The sequence below is a fragment of the Rattus norvegicus genome, chromosome 10, assembly GCF_021556685.1.
Source record: "Rattus norvegicus strain SHRSP/BbbUtx chromosome 10, alternate assembly SHRSP_T2T, whole genome shotgun sequence".
NCBI classification, from domain to species: domain Eukaryota; kingdom Metazoa; phylum Chordata; class Mammalia; order Rodentia; family Muridae; genus Rattus; species Rattus norvegicus.
In genome coordinates, this window is record NC_141543.1 from 57,550,308 (window position 1) to 57,568,965 (window position 18,658).

General features: G+C 46.7%; 1 protein-coding gene across 4 annotated transcripts; it reads left to right on the forward strand.

The window, feature by feature from the left end:
- The first annotated feature begins 307 nt into the window (after positions 1 to 307).
- Positions 308 to 12,219, forward strand: Tmem238l (transmembrane protein 238 like). Of its 4 annotated transcripts, XM_087569251.1 has the most exons (3): positions 339 to 792; positions 6,846 to 6,975; positions 8,425 to 9,408. In XM_087569251.1, exon 1 carries the CDS (start codon positions 456 to 458, stop codon positions 693 to 695), a length of 240 nt encoding a protein of 79 aa, XP_087425377.1. In that variant the 5' UTR covers positions 339 to 455; the 3' UTR covers positions 696 to 792; positions 6,846 to 6,975; positions 8,425 to 9,408. The 4 variants fall into 4 exon arrangements, with proteins under 4 accessions (XP_087425376.1, XP_087425377.1, XP_087425378.1 ...); XM_087569250.1 differs by lacking the exon at positions 6,846 to 6,975 and having other exon boundaries at positions 308 to 792; positions 8,425 to 12,219; XM_087569252.1 differs by lacking the exons at positions 6,846 to 6,975; positions 8,425 to 9,408 and adding an exon at positions 10,298 to 12,219.
- Positions 12,220 to 18,658: the final 6,439 nt, after the last annotated feature.

The following is an 18,658-nucleotide window of genomic DNA, read 5'->3' on the forward strand; positions in this document are numbered from 1 at the left end:
GAGTGGGACAGGAGGAGGAGGAAAGCCTCGCTCTACCATAGTAGGTGTGGACACCGTTCTCAGGTATTTGGGGCCTCCAGGCTGTCTGGCTCTCACATCACAAAATAAGGAAGGCATCCTCTTCCAGGATCACAGGACCTCTGACCGCAAATCCACCCAGGGCACACGTCTCAGCCACATAGCCTTGCTGATCCCAGCAATGCCCAGTCCAACGAACAGTGATGTCATACTGTTTGGGTTGGGATCATTCCTGAACCGTGAAGCAGTTAAGAAATATCCTGCCCCACTGGCTGCTATGCTCATAAAGGAGGACCCACGTGTACTTCCTTCTTGTTCCAAGACGCACCAGCTCATGCATTCGCTCACACCCAGAGGGAGAGACAGCACAGGACTGCCACCTCCCATGCAAATCACCTCCAGGAGTGCAGCTGGGCTCCTCCCGCTGCTCCTGGGCAATGCTCCTGGGTAGACCTTGTACAAGATGCCATCTCGGGCGCTGTGTATTTTTCCTCATTGTGGCTCTTTTGGTCGACGCTGTGGGCCTGGTCCTTTTGCTGCTGGGAATCTTTGCTCCACTAAACTACTGGGACTTCTTTGTCTACACGGGAGCTCTGATCCTAGCCCTGAGCCTACTGTTCTGGCTTGCCTGGTATTCCTTCAATATCGAGGTCCCTCTTGAAAAGCTGGACTTTTAGGGGAGCCATGGACAAGAGAGAAACAGGTGGCATATGCAGCTGTGAACCTGAGACCCTGGACATGAAGCCCCCACACAGAACGCCCCACTAAGACCAGGTGAGTGCCCTTAAGACCTGCCTAACAAGGTAGTGAAGAATGCTCAGACTGGCAGGGACAGGCCAGGACCGCATGGGCAGGTGGGTGGATAACTGCTCTTCAGCCAAAGACTCTGGAGGTGTAAGGCTCAGGTTAATGTAGTGTGGGAGACGAACCAGAACAATGTGGAATGGATGCTTTCTTTTTAGGGACCACTTCCTCTACTAGTCTTTCTTCCTCTAGTAGGCCACAACAATTCCACTTGCCATCACACACACACACACACACACACACACACACACACACACACACTACACACACGAGAATTATCCCTTCAATATAGAACATAGGACAAAAGAGCCCATCTTGAGTGTTGTACAGAAGTGTGAGGGGAGCGGCTCCAGCATGGGGAAAGCATGGAAAGTTCCCCAGTAGCTGCTAATGGCCTTGCATGCCTGGAGGTGTGTGAACTGGGCCCGTTCGGGAGCAAGCAGAGCAGAACCATCCAGAATGGCCTTTTTTTCTCTTGCTTCCTCCCTAAACCTGGCAGGTGGGACAGCAGTGCCTCAGCACTCCCTCAGCAGTGCCCTTGCCCTGCTCCTCACAGACTGAAGCATCCAGGACACAAACCCAGACCAGCCTCAGTGGTCCTGAAGTCTAGAGACGGGCTTGGGTTTTCATTGGCCAAGTCCTATGTTACAGCCAGGCTAGTGGCTCAGTTGACTGCGTGGTACAACCTAAGAGCCACCTGTAAGACTTTGACACAGAGGTGAGGCGGAAAGGACAGCAATGGCCTGGCCCTTACAACCCAAAGTTAGATGGCAGCTCTTCCCCAGGTACTAAAAGGGGAGTACTATTCACTCTGATCTTCATACCCTCCTCCCAAGGTGGGTTGGGACCTGCAGGTGGATACAACTTGGCACTCCCCTTTGATCAGGAAGCGAGGGAGCAAAGGTTCTTGCTGAGATGTAGGAAGGAAATAATACTCTTTTATTGGAGATTATATCTGGCCCTCAGACTTGTGGGAATAGAGAAGTACAAGATAGATGATGAAGGGAAGGAGACATCAGAATCCCCACAGGGTTCACACCAGGCCTCCATGTCCCTTAGTTGGGTGACCATGGGTAGAGTGCAAGACATGTTAGGCCAAGTTTTTAAACATAGAAACTAGGAGACTATTCTCTGCTCTCACTAAATAGCCCAGAGAGTGGGAAGATAGGAAAGACTCATTATAACCAACTGGGTTCTCGTGAAGGTTTAAGTGTTATGGTTAGACATGTAGCCTTGCTAAGTAAACCTACCTGGAATCCAAAGTTGGAATTCACAGAACTCATGGTTGTCCCTCAAACTTGGTCATGCTAAGAATCTGTTCATTGTTTATCTCATGTAGCTTTGAAACAAGGAAGGGCCCAATTTGCCTGTTGCACCATGGGAATGAGTCAGGCACTGGGTTGAGGTACCAGAGATGTTATTAAGATCAGAGAATTCACTGACAGGTGAGGGACACAGACATTAGCCACAGAGTCAGAGTAACAGCAGTATTATAAGGAAGTGAACAGAGGACTAGGAAGGAAGGGACCTTCCAACAAGGAAACCAACCTGGAAGGTGGAGTCACGGGCTTCCCAGGGTGATAGCAGGCTGAGCACCTAGGGGGAAAGAGTTCGATTAGAAAGTCTTTCAGGAGAGGGACTGGGTAAGGCACAAGTCTCAAAGGAGGCAAAGAAGGACCAAGAATGAGGGATGAAAGGGTAGAGGCCTTCAGCAGGCAGAGGCCCAGTCTGGCACAGACGCCAAAGGCCTTCTTAAACACGTTGGTCATTCCTTTAATGAAAATGAGTTATCGTAGGATGGATTGTTGGATTGTTTTTTCTAGACAGGGTTTCTCTTTGTAGCCCTGGTTGTCCTGAAACTTGTTCCATAGACCAGGCTGGCCTCAAACTCACAGAGGTTTGCTTGTCTCTGCCTCCAGAGTGCTGCGATTAAAGACATGCACCACCACCTGGCTCTGTTGGGTTTTTTATAAGCAAGGATTTGTAAGGATTTAACTGAGTCTGTCTCCAAAAGATCGCCCGGGTCGCAGCACAGAGAGTGATAAGAATTGATATCAGAGCTTTGATATACCCAGCGCTAAGCTCCTTATCCTGCACATCCTCCCTGCATCCAACTGAAACTCAATAGTCCCAGGCTAGCGAGGTAGCTCAGTAGGAAAAGGCACCCACTGCTAAGTCTGAGGTCCTGAGTTCAACCCCAGAGACCCACATGGTGGGAAGGGTAATTGACCTTTGGAAGTTATCCTCTGACTTCTACTTCTGCACTGAGGCATCCTCTCACACACACTAATACATGCATGCACACACACACATGTGTAAGCATGTACATGTGCACACATGCATGTAATTAGTAAATAATGTAGTTTAAATTTTATTTAAAAAATAGTTCAGTAAAGCCAGGCAGTAGTAGTATACTCAGGAAGCAGAGGCAGATGGATCTCCTGAGTTTGAGGCCAGTCTGGTCTATAGAGTGAGTTTTAGGACAGCCAGCAATACGCAGAGAAACCCTGTCTTAGATTTAAAACAACCACAAGACCCATACCTAGTTCCCTACTAGGACAGGGATGAAGTTCTAGGCCATCTTGATTTAATCCTGATTGTGCCCTCCTATCTGTGTAACCTAGGGAAGGTTACTCCCTTTCTCCATAACTCTCCCCAAGTCTGTAAAGTGGAGCTAGTATAAGCAATCGGTCACGACCTCCACCTTGACAACGTTACTGATAGTGGTCAAGCAAGGCAAAGGACACTCAGTCAAACCTCTGTCATCAAGCTGCTAGCTGACCCAGGACAGTGGGGGACCCTTCCTTTCAGATAGACACTCTTGAAAGATTATGATCTATTCTGCCTATGTGGTGCTGGGGCAGGAACCAGGACCTCGTGCCTGCAGACAAGTGCTTTACTGTTAAGCAATATCCCCAGCATGGCTAACCCTTAAGGCAATACACAGTATTAAAAGGGTGTTTTGCTCTGTTTTCAAAGGAAATGGGAATGGATGCTGCTCCCAAATGCCAGGCTTTCACTCAGGCTCATCAGGCTCAGCTGGACTTTCAGATTTAGGGGCTACCCAGTGTGCTCTCTGTGGGACATGGTCATTCCAACAGCACTTCAAACTTTGTGTGTGGGAGGCCCTCAAAGCCGCCAGGTCACCATCAACTTCTCCCTCCATTATTCCCTGTAGTGGATTAGTCTAGAATAGCAGCTTAGCATGACTGCCCCAGAGGCTGCTCATTCACTGTGGGGCTACATGCTCTCCTGTGAGCTCGGACAAGTCCCTTTCTTTCCCTTTCAGACAGAAGCTGAGATCAGGGAGTGCACTTGAAAGATCCCTACAGGGGTCAGCACAAGGCAGAGTGAGAGGACTAGAACCCAAATCCCCCTTCCCCACACATTCCACTCATGCAGGACACTGAGTTTTTAGCACGTTCACTACTAAATCGCACACTAGTACTTTCTGTGGACATTTCCTTTGGTGCCCAACACTGAATCTCCAAGATGATTGGTGCCAATTCCCTTGCATTCTGCAACCTTTGGCCTCAGTATAATCGCCAACTTTATTTATGATTTATGGCAGATTATAACTGGTTTTGCCAGTTCTTAGCAATCAGAATGGGGTCAAGGAAAAAGAGGTAGACTCCTGAGTTCAGAGCCTGATGCCACATTCCCTCCCACATCCTTCAGAGAATGTGCAAGATGAGGCAGATAGGACCTGCTCCACCTGGCCCCAGAGTTAAGGAGGTCACGTTCCTGGTCTGCTGTAGGACAGAGTGTGGCCTGGAGGCTCTGCCAGCCCTTGCTCTGCAGTGTGCCAGTTCTCCAGAGGCAAGAGGGCAACTGGTGCTAAACCTCAAAGGCTGCCCAGAAAGTTTCAGGATGACTGGCTCCTTTTTATAGCCCAACAGTGTACAGAGACCTCCTTGTTTTGATTTTTATCTCTTGGCCACTGTGTTTCCAGGACTGTTTGCTTTGTTTTATTTTTATTTATTTTTACTTCTCGGACATGTCCCATCAGATAAGTTCCCAGGCAAAGTCAAGTAAAGACTCTTGTCCATTTGCAAATTTAAGACCATCACTACCCTTAAACTCTCTCTCTCTCTCTCTCTCTCTCTCTCTCTCTTATACACTCCCTGGCCTCTACAACACACATCCTACAGCTCAGCAAACACACACGCACACAGATTATCTCCTTTGTCATATTAACATATGAATATACTACATATACATAGATACATTGCTTCTCCGTTGTACATAGATATTATTCTTTTTTTAATTTTAAAGAATCTTAATACAAACTTAATATAAACTATTTCAGTCTCTCTTAACATATAAGACACTGACTCAAAATACTTTATATCATTTTTTTAAGTATTGCCCAATAAAGGTACAAAATTAATATTTACGATTCCATTTTCTTCCATAAGATATAGCAAAAATCTTTAAGCCTTTAACAAAAAATACATTTTTTTGAAAAAGCAAATATTTGGACATTTTAATTCCACCACTGAAGGAATATCTTGTACACAATTTTCAGAATGGTTGATGTCTTTAAGATGAATATCTTATAATTTCAGTTTAAAAATTACATCATGAAGCCACTGTCACAGATCATAAATAGAAATGCAATACTGTGTCAGAGAATATATATATATATATATATATATATATATATATATATATATATATATATCCCTCTCTTCTCTTTTGTGTTTTGGTTAGCCATAACAGGCTGGCATCCCAGCTGCCTCCACCACCATTTCCACAACAGCAGCAGCAGCAGCAAACCTTCGCTCTTTCTACCAATGCCAAGCAATGTGTTTTTCCTAACATGCAGGGTCAAGGTAGTAGTCCCAATGGAAAGTTCCCAGGTGACAACCCTTTAACCTCAGTCCCCTACAGTACAATAATGCTTTTTGATGTGTTTGTAGCCTGTGGAGGCCTCAACCAGAAGTCTTTCATAGACAGCTTGAATTTTAGCTTAAATAACATGCAGTATTCTAACCAGTACATAGACATTCAATGTATACACTAGTGTGACTCCCTCATAAACGCCTTAATCTAATCACATACCACCCTATGGCTCTCCTCACACTTATACACACCCATCATGAAACTATCGCCCACAAAAACAAGCACGCCCACAATGCTGCTATCAAGACCAAAAGATATACAAGGCTTATGACCCCGAGCCCAGGAAAGTGAAACTTGTTTCTCTGCATTTGCTTTTTCAGATAGGTAACCTCTCTTCTCTGCCCACGCTGCTGCTATGTCTGCTCAAAGGTTAGCCGGGTAAAAGGCCACCCACGGTTGTTCAGCAAGCCTATTCTCGGAACAGACACAGTGCTGGGGCCGTGTGAACAGCAAGCATCTCTCAAGTCTCTCCAGGGATTTCTAATCTAAGGAGAGAGATATTGCAAGTGCACACTGCTTCCCAAAAGTACACAGGAAAAGGCATTCCAGGAGATAAGCCCAGTCTTGCATAGGCTCTGAAAGCTGGAGTAAGCACAGAGCCCCTGGCTGGAAGCAAGGTCTATGTCTCTGGCCAAGGATGTGTGTGTGTGTGTGTGTGTGTGTGTGTGTGTGTGTGTGTGTGTGTTGGGGGGTGTGATTCAGATGTCTGGCCCTGAGAAACAGATAAGAACTTGACAGCTAGAGATGGCACAGACCAGGGTAGCCTGGAAAGAGAAAGGCTGCAGAGACTAAATCATTAGAGAGCTTGGGGAGGCTAACCAGATATATTGTGTCTTCAGTGCGGCCCATTAGGAACTCTTACCACTTAGCGTGGCTCCTGGTCCTTGGTGTGATGGGGATGGCAACATTACAGACTGGAGAATGGCCAACCATACTCCAGGACGGGTTACTTGGCAGTTTGGATGAGTTGGAAGGTAAAGGCTCAGAGATGGAGAAAACACCCAGAAAGTGCAAGTTCTGGGTAACAAAGGTTCGGAGAGAAAGGATAGTTATAAGACGGGGGATAGCCGGAGCACGGAGACTTCCTAACAAAATGGGCCTGTCCCGCTTTCTTTCAGGAACAGGCTGTGGCAAAGGCTCAGAAAGTGTCACCATTCCCAGAAACAAGAGAAGTCAGGAGAAGCCATGTTTAATTCAAGTGATTGGTTTTTCTCTCAGTAATGGAGAGATGTAAGCCAAAAGGAGCACGTGAGCAAGACTACATTACTGGGGTGGGGTGCATGCATTGCTTAGCTCAGAAGAGAGATCAGACACGGAGCTGGAGTCAGGTCTTCAACTCTGCCCATGGATGAGATTTTAGAGAGAGAGAAGAAGCTGAGGGAAAGGGGGAGGCTGCAGATATTTGGGGAGAAAGGAGACATGGGGAGGAACATGAAGACTCTCTGAGCCACCCTTCAGAGATTGCCACTATTCCATTTTACCGTACTATCAATGCTTTGAGAAAAGAATCATGGGACAACTCCCCCTTTCCTCCTTTTCATCTTCCTCCTCACCTTCCTCCTCCTCCTCCTCATCATCATCACAAATATTGACGTTAGGATGACAAGGAGCATTGTGATTAACCCGCTTGAGCGATGTGATAGAGCCAGTAAATGTTGGAGCTAAACTTTCTACAAGACCACGCACTGGCAGATATGGCTTCTGACCAAATCTGGCCTGCTTCTGATTTTTCTAAGTAAGGCCTCATTGGCTCTCAGTTCATTCCTTGGCTTCTGTTATTAGCCCCAGCTGCTCTATGCAGTAGTAGAGGCGTTGGATAGTTCAACCAGAGACCAGATAGCCTAACAAGTCTGAACTGTTGACTATCTGGCTCTTTATAAAAGAAATGTATGCCAAACGTCTGACCAAGCCACTGATGCTTCCTGTGGGAGACAAGGTCAGAGCTGTGGGCCATGCCTGTGCTTAGAGGAAGAGACAAGGAACACCGATTGGGTAACCCGAGTAAAAGTTCCCAGTAATAATAAGGGGGCGCCACGATGAAGGTGGCAAAAAAGACAAAGAAAGACATGATTGACAGCATGGGGACTAGCCATGGTATGTTTCAGAGGCACTGAAGCCTCAGGAAAGGTCACGAGTCTTAGCAATGAGGCTTTAGCAGTGACCAGGTGGAAAGGATCAGATGAATGCTACGAGTGGAGTGGCTGATGAGATGTACGAGGCCTGGGTGCAGAGTGGTCTCCAAAGTGTTTGGTGATGAATTAAGGAGGTAGGACAGTGGCCTGATAGCATAGAATTCCTTTCTAGGGGTTAGGGTAGGTACAGGGAATTGATTGAGGGTGAGCTGAGGAGGGAAAGGGGGTTTGAGAGTATGAGGAAAGATGGATTTCTAGGAGTAGGGCATAGATTAGAATCAAAAGCCCAGGACAAAGCATTAGTTTTTAAAGGAGCTAATACTTGGTAAGCACCTTGTTTGAAAGCAGACAAACCAATGGCTTATTTTCAGGCCCCACTCGTTGCTTCCAAGTCAGAGAAAAAAAGAACTCAAAGCTCCATTTTATAGAAGGAAGGAATCGGAGTCTCAGATCTGTTTAAAGTCCTCCACAGGAAATTGGTGGGTGTGGAGGGACAGCGCTGGGATTCAGACCCGGGCCTGGCCATTGAGTCTTGTCTGAACCATATCTGTCTACTTTTGTCCAGCATGGGTCTGTCTGGCACAGAAGAATCAAATCAAGGCATGCGGTCTTTGCAGCTCACCCTCTGATAGTATCCAAGAGGGACCCAGATGCTGCGATGATGAAGCTTTCACATCACCCACCAGGATAGTCACAAATGACTGTGAATACCAAGGCTCTCTCTGAAGCCCAAGCTCCCAGTGCCAAACCGCTGCTACTGCTGCCTCTACTCCAGAAGGTTGTGGAGGACCAAGAAGCCATGATGCTCCACCAGTGGGGCTTTTATAAGGACCACTCCACTCCAGGCTTAGATACCAAAGAAACCTCTGGCCAAAGTCTTTTCAAAGAACTGCCGACTGAAATTAAGCACAGACAACCCAATTGGGGTCTCCCATGAGCATGCACCACACAGTAATGTTGGCATGTCCCTTTGACGTTCACTAGACTCCAAGTGCCTGGTTCCTCTTCACCCCACCACCCAGGGGATATACAGAGGCTGATTCCAACATGGAGACCACAACATGAATGCACAGGCAGCAGTGAGCACACAGAGACTCTCTTTACTGGGGAACATGCTGGCACTGTTCACACAGGCCTATCTAGGTGTAGAGCCGGCACATGGGGGCTGCTCACATCGCACTCCAGGTCACCTGGAACCTCCAGGTACTTTCTCTGATTAGCACAGTAAGACTCGCTGTGCTGTCTGGGTGTTGTCCATGACTTAAAGGATAAAACTACATTTCTAGTCCAAATTACATGTAGTCTACTGCAGCCTGGCCCCGGAATCTACTGAAGACCATCATTCCAGGGGCAATCACAAAGATGTCATCCAAGCTAACCTGTGCTACTAATTTATATTCCCCATGGTCTGATTTTGTACTCGATATTTATATTATGCACTGAATGTACATGTTTCCTTTAAGATGTTTCGCATCATGTATGGTATGGGGTATTTACCTACAGAAAGAAGTGGACACATTGTTATGTGTGTGGCATGATGTGATTCTGAGTCTGCACAGTGACATAATCTCCTCACACCCTCAGCTTTAGGGCGCTGTCTTCCCATTTATTTATCCCAGGAGTCTACTTTGAGGATGCTGCCACCATCCTCCAAGGGAACACACAGAGCACAGGGGTTAGCCCCACCAGGTAGACGATTCTGGCATCTCTGGGATCATCCAGCAGCTTGGCTCCTCAGTATTAGGATAGACTCAGAAACCTGAAAAGACATCATGAAAAATATCCCATTTAAAAGAAAGGTTGAGCTCCTATCCAGAACCTACCTTGGCCTCCTTCATTCCTAACCCTATTGGTAGTGCTTGTTGGAAATGTGTGGAGAGGAGCTGACCCCATACCAGGGAAAGACCAGCTCTTTTTACTTGAGGTACTGCTATTCATACAGTAATATATGAGGCTAGTAACCAAAGTCCCTAGGAAGACCTATGCTGGAGTCCCCTAAGTTCTCTTCATGAGACCTACACAACTGGGTATTTCGTTGTGGCGGCGGCTGCTGCTGTGGTTGTTTAATTCTAGAAATGGAACCAGTCTCTACTTCTTTGGGCTGGGTACCAAATGCAGTCTCTGCCTCTCACTCAGCCACAGCCTCATCCACACTCACAGGGGGAAACTAGGCTCACACTCAGCCCAGAGCATATGTGCACACCAAAGACAGACTGAAAGAGCTAAGATTGACTGAGCATCTGCCCTGGCTGATTCCCACCTCACACGAAGTTCTCACGGCAGGGATTCCCAGATGCTGTTTGCACCTGTTTTTCTCCCAGCTCTCTGTCTAGTAACTCGCAAGATAAAGACAGTTCGGTGGGTGTATGCTGGTCTGCAAAGAGGGCATGAGCTTGACTCCTGAATCATCTCCCTAATTAGTGAACACGCTATTACAGGTCAGAGCATCTGATCATGGCCTTGGAGAGCAAGTGTCCAACAATCCAAGATAGCACATTCCAGCTGGCTATCCCTGATTAACACCATAGAAGAAACTGTTGATTCACAGAGAAGAGCTCCTGAAATTCATCAAATATCTTGCTCCGGGGAGTGGGGGGATGGGGGGAGGGTGATTCTGCTAGAACAAAGCTCAGTCCACAGCTGCACATTTACAGAGACAAAGCTCTGTAACTCCTTAGGATGGACACTTCCCCAACTGCCTAGATTCTCTTGAATGCAGTTTCAGGTTCAGTGAACCTGGAGAGGGTCTAAGATTCTTCCTAATAAAATTTCAGGTGTTCCCTTTGCCACTAATGCTTGTGACACGCCAAAGAGCAGAGATCTCCAAAGACTTAGCCATCTTAGAGAGAGGAAAACACACAGGTGAGGTAGTTCTCCCAAGTGCAAGGGGCTGAAAGTGGCAGGTCCATGTTTGGAGCCCAGGTCTCTCTGCTGTCAATCAAATCCTCTTTTCCCTCTGGGAATGGCTGACTGGCTTCTCCCCAGCCATACAGAGCCTCAGGCAGAAACAAGCAAACAAAACAGCACAAGCCAGGGGAAATGAGGCAGATGAGTCATGCAACTTCATACCTCTGGCTTCAACCTGGCTGTGCTCTGTAAGGGAATGAGCAGGACTCCAGGCTGCTCTGTGTCACCCCGGATGCCAGGGTGTTGAATGCACAGGTGCTCATTATGCTGGCAGGGCTTGAAGAGAGAGAGGGCAGGGGAGGGTTGGGACGGGCAGGGGGATTAAGCCAATTTACATTTTATCTGCCACCCTTCAGACTCATCTTATCAGCCCTCACAAGACAGGTTCCCTAGAGAGGCAACTGGCCTTTTCCATGCAACTGAATTCACTACCCTCCTCCTGCCTCTTAGAGACTTTTGTAGGTGTTCTCCATCAACAAGGAGATGATGACAGTGACATCATAATCCCAACAATCAACTGGGATTCAGCATTGGCTGTTTGAGACTTCTATAACCCCCTAAGCGAGCAGATACCTGAGACAGTAACCCTTCCCTTTTGTAGAAATCAAAGTACAGAGCTGTTATAATCTTGAGTCATCTCATCGGGCTCATGGTGACGCTAGGACTGCAAGGCATAGTGTTTAAAAGCCATTTAAAGAAGTCTATTGCTAGTCATCAAGTCTTCACGTAAACACATGCACGTGGCTTATCAGAGATAGGTCCCATAAAGTCTGGGGGACAAGGACATACTAGTGGGAAAGATGGTTCACTCCCAAACATTTGTCTCAAAGCTCCCTACATTCGACACGTTTCTTAGTGCAATTAAGTAGGTGGGAAGGAGGGGAGCTTATCATGGCTGGAGTGGGAGCTGACTCTATTACAGTTGATGGGGGTTCAGAAATGTTATTTATACGAAGGGCCAAAGAGCCTGGATAAAGACCAACCCTGAGGATAATGAAGTTAGAAAGACAAGCCTGACCCTTTAGGGAAAGGGATGTTTTATGGGTTTCTTCTGCTTCTGCCCTCATCAAGGATCCATGTTTATTCTCTGAGGACACCACTGGGTCTACATCCAGCATCCGCTTGGGTTATATTAGTTCAGGAGACATGGTGATCATCTGGCAGAAAAATGAAACAGTAGGTGCCAACTAACAGATAACTGAATCTGTTTATGAGACAAATCATCTATTCCAAGACTCCCAGAAGTTTCCTGGCAAGGTAGACACACAAGGATGGAGGCCAGCCAAGACAACAAGGGGGTTGACCAAACACCCATTGTCAGAGACACTGGGATGAGAAGCTTAGACTGTCAGAACCTGACTGTGGGTCTAGGATGGCCAATTCTGCTCTGTGAGAAAGCTCTCTGTGTCTATCCAAGCACCAAATAAATGGATGCCAGTAGTGGCTGACTTTACAGCCTTAAAAACTCTTGTGTTTTTATTTACTTTATCCAACCAATAGTAGCATCAGACCACATCCCACCCAGGTTCCAGACCCTGTGAGGTTTTTAGCATTTGAAGTTGGTAGCATTCAAGGGTATGGAGGATCTACTGTGGTCCTACCCAAGCTGTTCATTGTGACCCACACCAAGCTGTTCCCAAACTCAGAGAAATAAATAGATGTAACCAATGCACCATTTCACATGTTAACAGCTTAAGCACTGCATTTGATCTGACCCTAATTATTACTGTTTTCCTTCCTAGTTCATTTCCAGAACCATTTGCTCCAGTACTACCCAGTCCTATGGAACACTTTTCTTCTTAGTTTCACTTGTTCCCAAGACACTAGCCTATTCCACAGTGAGGAGCCCCACACTATAGCCTCTGGGGCATGCCCCTACATACAGCATTGGATCTGATGTCTTCTCACTCCTGACCCCCTGTTTCCCACAAATCCTCCTCTTCTAACCTCCAACACTGTGGCTGTCTTTCTCTGAGGACATGCCTACATTCTTGATTGCTAATTCCAGTCAGGAGGCTTGACTTTGTCCCTGCCCAGGGCCTGTCATCTGAACAAGACTCCAGGGCCACAATCCTCAGTTCTTGAGAACACTTAAAGGAGTGGCTCTCAAAGTCCAGTCTCGGGACCAGCAGCAGCTTCCTCACCTGGGATCTTGGTATAAATGCAAAGTTTCTAGTCCCCCAGTGTGCCCAATTCCCTATCCCCCTAAGGACTTTCCTGGCTCCAGCATTGAAGGTTGTGTGTCCTGGGAACCCTTAGTTATAGATGAACTAATAAGGTTAGTCACCTCCCCCTATCCCACACCTGCTCAGTAACCAGCTATAGACATAGGGTACAATGATAGGTGGTTAAAACATTGTCCAGTGGACTCAGGTCACGCTTGGTCAAGTTGGAGAATGTGATGTTACAGGAGGGAGTGAAGATACTCTACAGAGACACTCGAGTTCCTCTCTTTGGCTTCAGACTATTGAGACAATTGGACCCCAAGGTAGTGGAATTTCCCAGGAACCTCAAGCTGGGAAAAGGAAAGGGCTCAAGTCTGGTTCAGCCATAAGGGAAAGAGCTCCTAGAAAGAGATTAACAGAAGTGATTGGAGCTGAGACAAAGATGAGGGGCAGCACAGTGACTTAATGGAGATTGGCTAGTTCTACACACCTCCGTTCCTCTGTTCAAACCTAAAACTCAGGTTAGGCCCTGAGACACTAACTTGACGGGCAGTAGGGGAGGTACTAAACCTCTTTGATCATCTTCCTTATGAAGCCCCATGGAATATCTCTCCCTTTTCTAATTTCTCTATTAACTGTCTTTATTTGGACCATTCGAAGCAGGTAGTGAGCCTGGGTTGCTAGGGTCACCAGAACCCAGGCTTTGACCCTAGCTCCAAAAAAACGAGAATGTCTGTCCTGATTGGTTTGGGGTGTGGAACTTAACCATTTGCCCAAGGGCTAACCTGTGTATGGCTGCGTGTCCTCCGCACTCCCCCTGAGTACAGCAGCATAAAATTTGACCGTCTGTCTGTCACATGGAGTCCAGGTCCGGCCGAACAAGCCCCCGGCAGTTCTCTCAGCTATGGGAACCTCATGTCCTAGCTAGTCCGTACTGTCCTACACTTCTCAAAACTGACCTGTCAGCCAGAAAGCAGGAGGGATGGACAAGTGCTTACTACTGTGTCCTTGGGATCTCAATTTTTAAGAAAAGCAACACTTCCCCTCTACTAGAAAAGAAAGCTACATGGGGTGGAAGAGACACTTGGGCCTTCAGAAGGGAAGAGGAAGGCAGACAAAGAAGAGAGTTATTAAGAGGTGAGATGCTTCAGGGAAAGATTTCAAGAAGGATGGATGGGGAATGTGAAAAGGAGAATCGTGGAAGAGAGAAACAGATAGGAGTGAATTGGGCTGAACAAAGAGAGGGGCTGTTAGGGTGTGGTCCCCCTTCGTGCAACCGCAGGGAGCTGGGACCTCCTTAGACAAGCAAATTCTTGGTCTCATCTCAAACTTCCTGAAATAGGAGTTCTGGAAAGGGCATTCAGAAGCCCCTTGTCAACTCTGATGCTTTGTCACTTTCTGTTTCTTCAGGGGGCACAGTGTCCCAGGGTTAGGAATTTGAGGTGATTTTCAGTGTCAGAGTCTGCCTTGGGCCACATGACTCTAGTGAAAGTCAAGAGCCATCCCTTACTCTACCTAATGACTTCCTGAGTCTATAGAGAAGAAGACTAAAGGAGGAAGTCCCTCCTCTGCCCCGCTTCCATGCCTACCCCACTACATCTCTAGTGCCAGGCAGCTCAATACTCTGTGGACCTCATCTGGAAGATGTTCTTGGATGGAAAACATCCTTCAGAAACTGTGTCAGTTTCCAACCTGGTCGTCATTGCATCAAAATCCTCCTCTACCCACCACTTCCACCCCATCCTTCTTGTCTTGAAGTATGTTGTCTGCCAAAGATATTGTAATCACCATGGAATAATTAATTCATTTTCTCCATGATTTATTAATCAAACCCATCCGTAACTGGGTATGCAAAAAGCAAAAAACAGATGTATTACATTTCCATTAGCTTTTTTGAAGCATTTAAAGTAATGCATTATAACCCCATAAATCCTTTGGGAATCCGTGAAGAACAAATGAAACCAGAGATTTTAGCTTTTAGCTGCCTGTGTGGAGGAGGGTAGTGTGAGAAGAGCTGGAGAGAAAAATGCTTCTCTCTGCTCTCCCCACTACTACTAGCTACCTTAGGACTTTAACCCCTTCCACAAACCCTACCTTCCTCTACATTTCTGGAAACTACCCCAAGGGGCAACTCACAAGCAAGACCAGCGTTAGCTTAGCATCAGAGAAGTTTGTACTAGATGCCCTGCTTCCCTGTTCCCAAAGAGACCACCCTTCAGGCCTTACCTCAGCTCCTACAAACTCAGTCCCTTGTCTGCTTCATTAAAATCATCTGAGGATGAAGTCTGTGTGTGGTTGTCTGCTCAGAACTTGTTCCCAGCACCCTTCTCTGTCACAGCAATCTCAAGGCCACGTGAGCAACATGAGATGCTCAGCTACAGTGCCATGCAAGTTGCTAGAGGTAGACATTTTCCACTTCCTCCTGCAAAGCCTTGCCAGGGAAAGTGCGCCTGGAGGACAGACCCAGTGATAGACAGGACCAGGCTTCGCTCCTACTTTTTCCTCTCTCATTTGGTGCATTTGTTAGCCAACACATCTTTTGAGTCTTGTTATGTAGCACAGGATGACTTGAAATCCACAACCCCCCTGCCTCAGCCTCTTGATAGCTGACTTGACAGGAGTGCACCACAGGAGAGTCCTTCCAGACCCTTCCCTATGACAGGAGAGAAGCAGCCTTCAGTCATGGAGCTGGGAGAGGTTGGCCTCCAATAAGACAAGTTCAGAATCTCTCAGGATTGTAAACTTGTGTGAATGCTGACTTCCCTTTATTATTTTTCAATGTTTTATTTAATATTCATGCTTGTATATAATGTGTTTGGATCAAATCCCACCCCGCCCCTGCCCACACTTCCTTTCCTCCATGTTCCTCCCAAATGTTAATTTTTCACTCCATAGTATATCTGTGTGTATTCAGCACTTCTAAAATGTGCCCAAATTTTTAAGTCAAATTTCTATCATTTTGCCTGTGGGTTTATTTTCCTGAACTCAGTGACATGGGCCAGTTGCACAGCCGAGAAGGAATTTCACCATAGGCCACGATTCTCTGCCAGTCACACGTGGGTGCTTGTAAGGTTTCCAGGCAAGCCCAGCCATGTCTAATGCCCCCTGGGAAAGAAAGAAGCACCCATCTTGTCCCAGCGCCATGTTTGCCATGGGAGAATGAGTCACAGGTGGCCTGAAACTCATTCGACCTGGCCTCTGTTTTGCTGTTCTTCCTGGCACGTTGTTCTTCCTCTCTGGGTGAGAGCAAAGGTCCAGAGATGGACAAGGGGTCCCCAGGGTGACCAATCGTGTGGGTAAAGGAGTGTGGTCAGGAACCTTGCTGTGCTGAGCACACAGAAGTACTGATGCCAACATCATATTCTTTAGAGGATGCGGGCATGGAAGCAGGTTAGGTGGCATAGTTCAAATTCCTGGCCCATGAACTACAGCCACTCAAAGCAACATTAGCCTCCAAAGCCACTGGGAGGTATCAGCCAAGTTCAAGAGATTATGCTGCTGAGTCCCAACATAGCCTCCCCATGGGGGCAACAAGGATTACCCCCAAGCCATTAAAGGTGATATCTAAAATGAAACCCTTTATCTCCACTATGATTTATTATTGATAAAAGCCAATGCCAGGAGTTGATTACGCAGGTGAACTTAGACCAGCTGCCGTGTGCTAAACACCTAGAAATCACAGTCTCCACATGCTAATTCACACAACAAAACTCCATCAGGAAGAATCCTGATTAATTCCAAACATATCCGCCATCGCAGCCACTCTTCATTAAATCGATAACATTTGCATTTTTACTGTCCTTCATCCCAAATTCCTCTTGAATCTATATGATATCATGAAAGTCTCCCTTGCCTCTTGTACATAACCATCAGAAGGTTGCTCAACCCTGTTCTACCCAGGAAGAAATGGTGCCATGCCTTTCCACAAGCACCGATGCTCACAAGAGAACGCCTGCTGGAAAGAAGATGAAAGGTGTGGACAGTTCAGGGCTTCCCGTGGTAAGCTGAGTAGCTTGAGGCTATGTTCCTGCAACTTACCTCATCTGGCAACAGAGTCTTCTCTGTATTATCAACAGCTTTGCACTTGAAGGGTTTCTGAATATGCTACAGTAGGACAGACAAGGGGGCTTGGGAACTAAAGGACAGAGCAAAGAAATGATACCATAAACTCAGGGTCCTACCCCACCCCTATACACATTCACACATAATGGTGATTTCCTGAATGTTGGAGGCAGAATAGGAGCCATCAGTTGAGCTCATTACAGAGGCTGTGATTTGGATTGAAGTCTAGGACTGGCAGGACATCAAACCCTGCAGTATGGAAATAACACCCGCAACGTTGAAAGTTAGTGGTAGACTTTAACCTCACACAAAGGGTAAGATTAAGTTTGCTCGGGGTTGGGGATTTAGCTCAGTGGTAGGGCGCTTTGCCTAGCAAGCGCAAGGCCCTGGGTTCGGTCCCCAGCTCGGAAAAAAAGAAAAGGAAAAAAAAAAGTTTGCTCTCCTTAACACACACACACACACACACACATACACACACAGCCCCTCTCCCCTTGCCCAGTAACCACCTACAAATCATATTCAACTGAAGTAGACAAAGTTTTGGAGTAAAGCTGAGACCTGGGTTCCCCCTTTAACCCTTCAACTTGCTGGCCAAATGGCTGTCCCTACAGCCCCCTTTGCACTCCCATCTGTAAAATGGGCTCTTGGAGCTACCAGGCAAGCCCACACGATGGTGTAATAACCAACTTCTATTGAGTTTGCACCACGTGTCAGCACTTTTCACGCTTTATCTCCCTTTCTGCTTATCGTAACCTTGTAAATTTATGACAGATGATCTGGAGAATTCGGGAACTTGTCCTGGGTTACAATCAGTGACAAGGAGAGATGGGACTAGAACCTGACAATCTGATGGCAAAGCACTTTGAGACCCATAAAGCACACTTAGATGTAGGTGAAAAGTGAAAGGTAGGGTAAAGTCAGCACTGGGGAGATAGTGGTCAGTGGACCTCACGACAAGGCAGATTTTTGTCATTTCCCAGGCCTCACATTGTCAGGCAGCACATCTGTATTTTAATAAACTCCATCAAGTAATTCCAACTGCATCCGAATCAGAGAGTTAAAATTAGGTGACTACAGAGACCAGCTTCAGCTAGTGTGAGGTGACAAGGGCAGTGTTTACCCTCTCACACCACCATGAAATAACTATGTATAAAAGAACAGGTGAAATCAAGAAAACCAAATACTGAATCTTTGATAGATGGATAAAGGCAGACTCATGAGGAAAAATGGAGTAAAATGACTGATATATAGAATGAGAGAAGAGACGCTGAAGGTTTACAGATGCTAGAAAGCTACAGAATGGATGTGAAGAGTGAGTTCAGGATATCTCCGCTACTTGCCTTGTCCCTGCAGCAAAGTGTCCAACAAAAGCAATTACTAAATATTTATTTGTTTTATTTTACGAGCTTCTCTGCCTGTGAGAGCGGATGTAGATGTGCACCCCGTGTGCAGTGTTCATGGAGGCCAGAAGAGGGCATCACAGATCACTCTGCAACTGGAGGTACGGATGGTTGCGAGCTGCCATATGGGAGGCAAGAATCAAACGTGGGTCTCCCAGAAAGGCAGTCAGTGTCCTTAAGCACTGAGCCGTCTCTCCAGCCCCAACAAAAACAACTCAAAGAAGAGGACATTTGGAGCAGGAGAGACGGATTAACAGTTAGGAAC

Excerpts from the sequence above, each read along its gene's own strand:
- Tmem238l (XM_087569250.1), top strand. The coding sequence starts at position 456 with ATGCTCCTGGGTAGACCTTGTACAAGATGCCATCTCGGGCGCTGTGTA.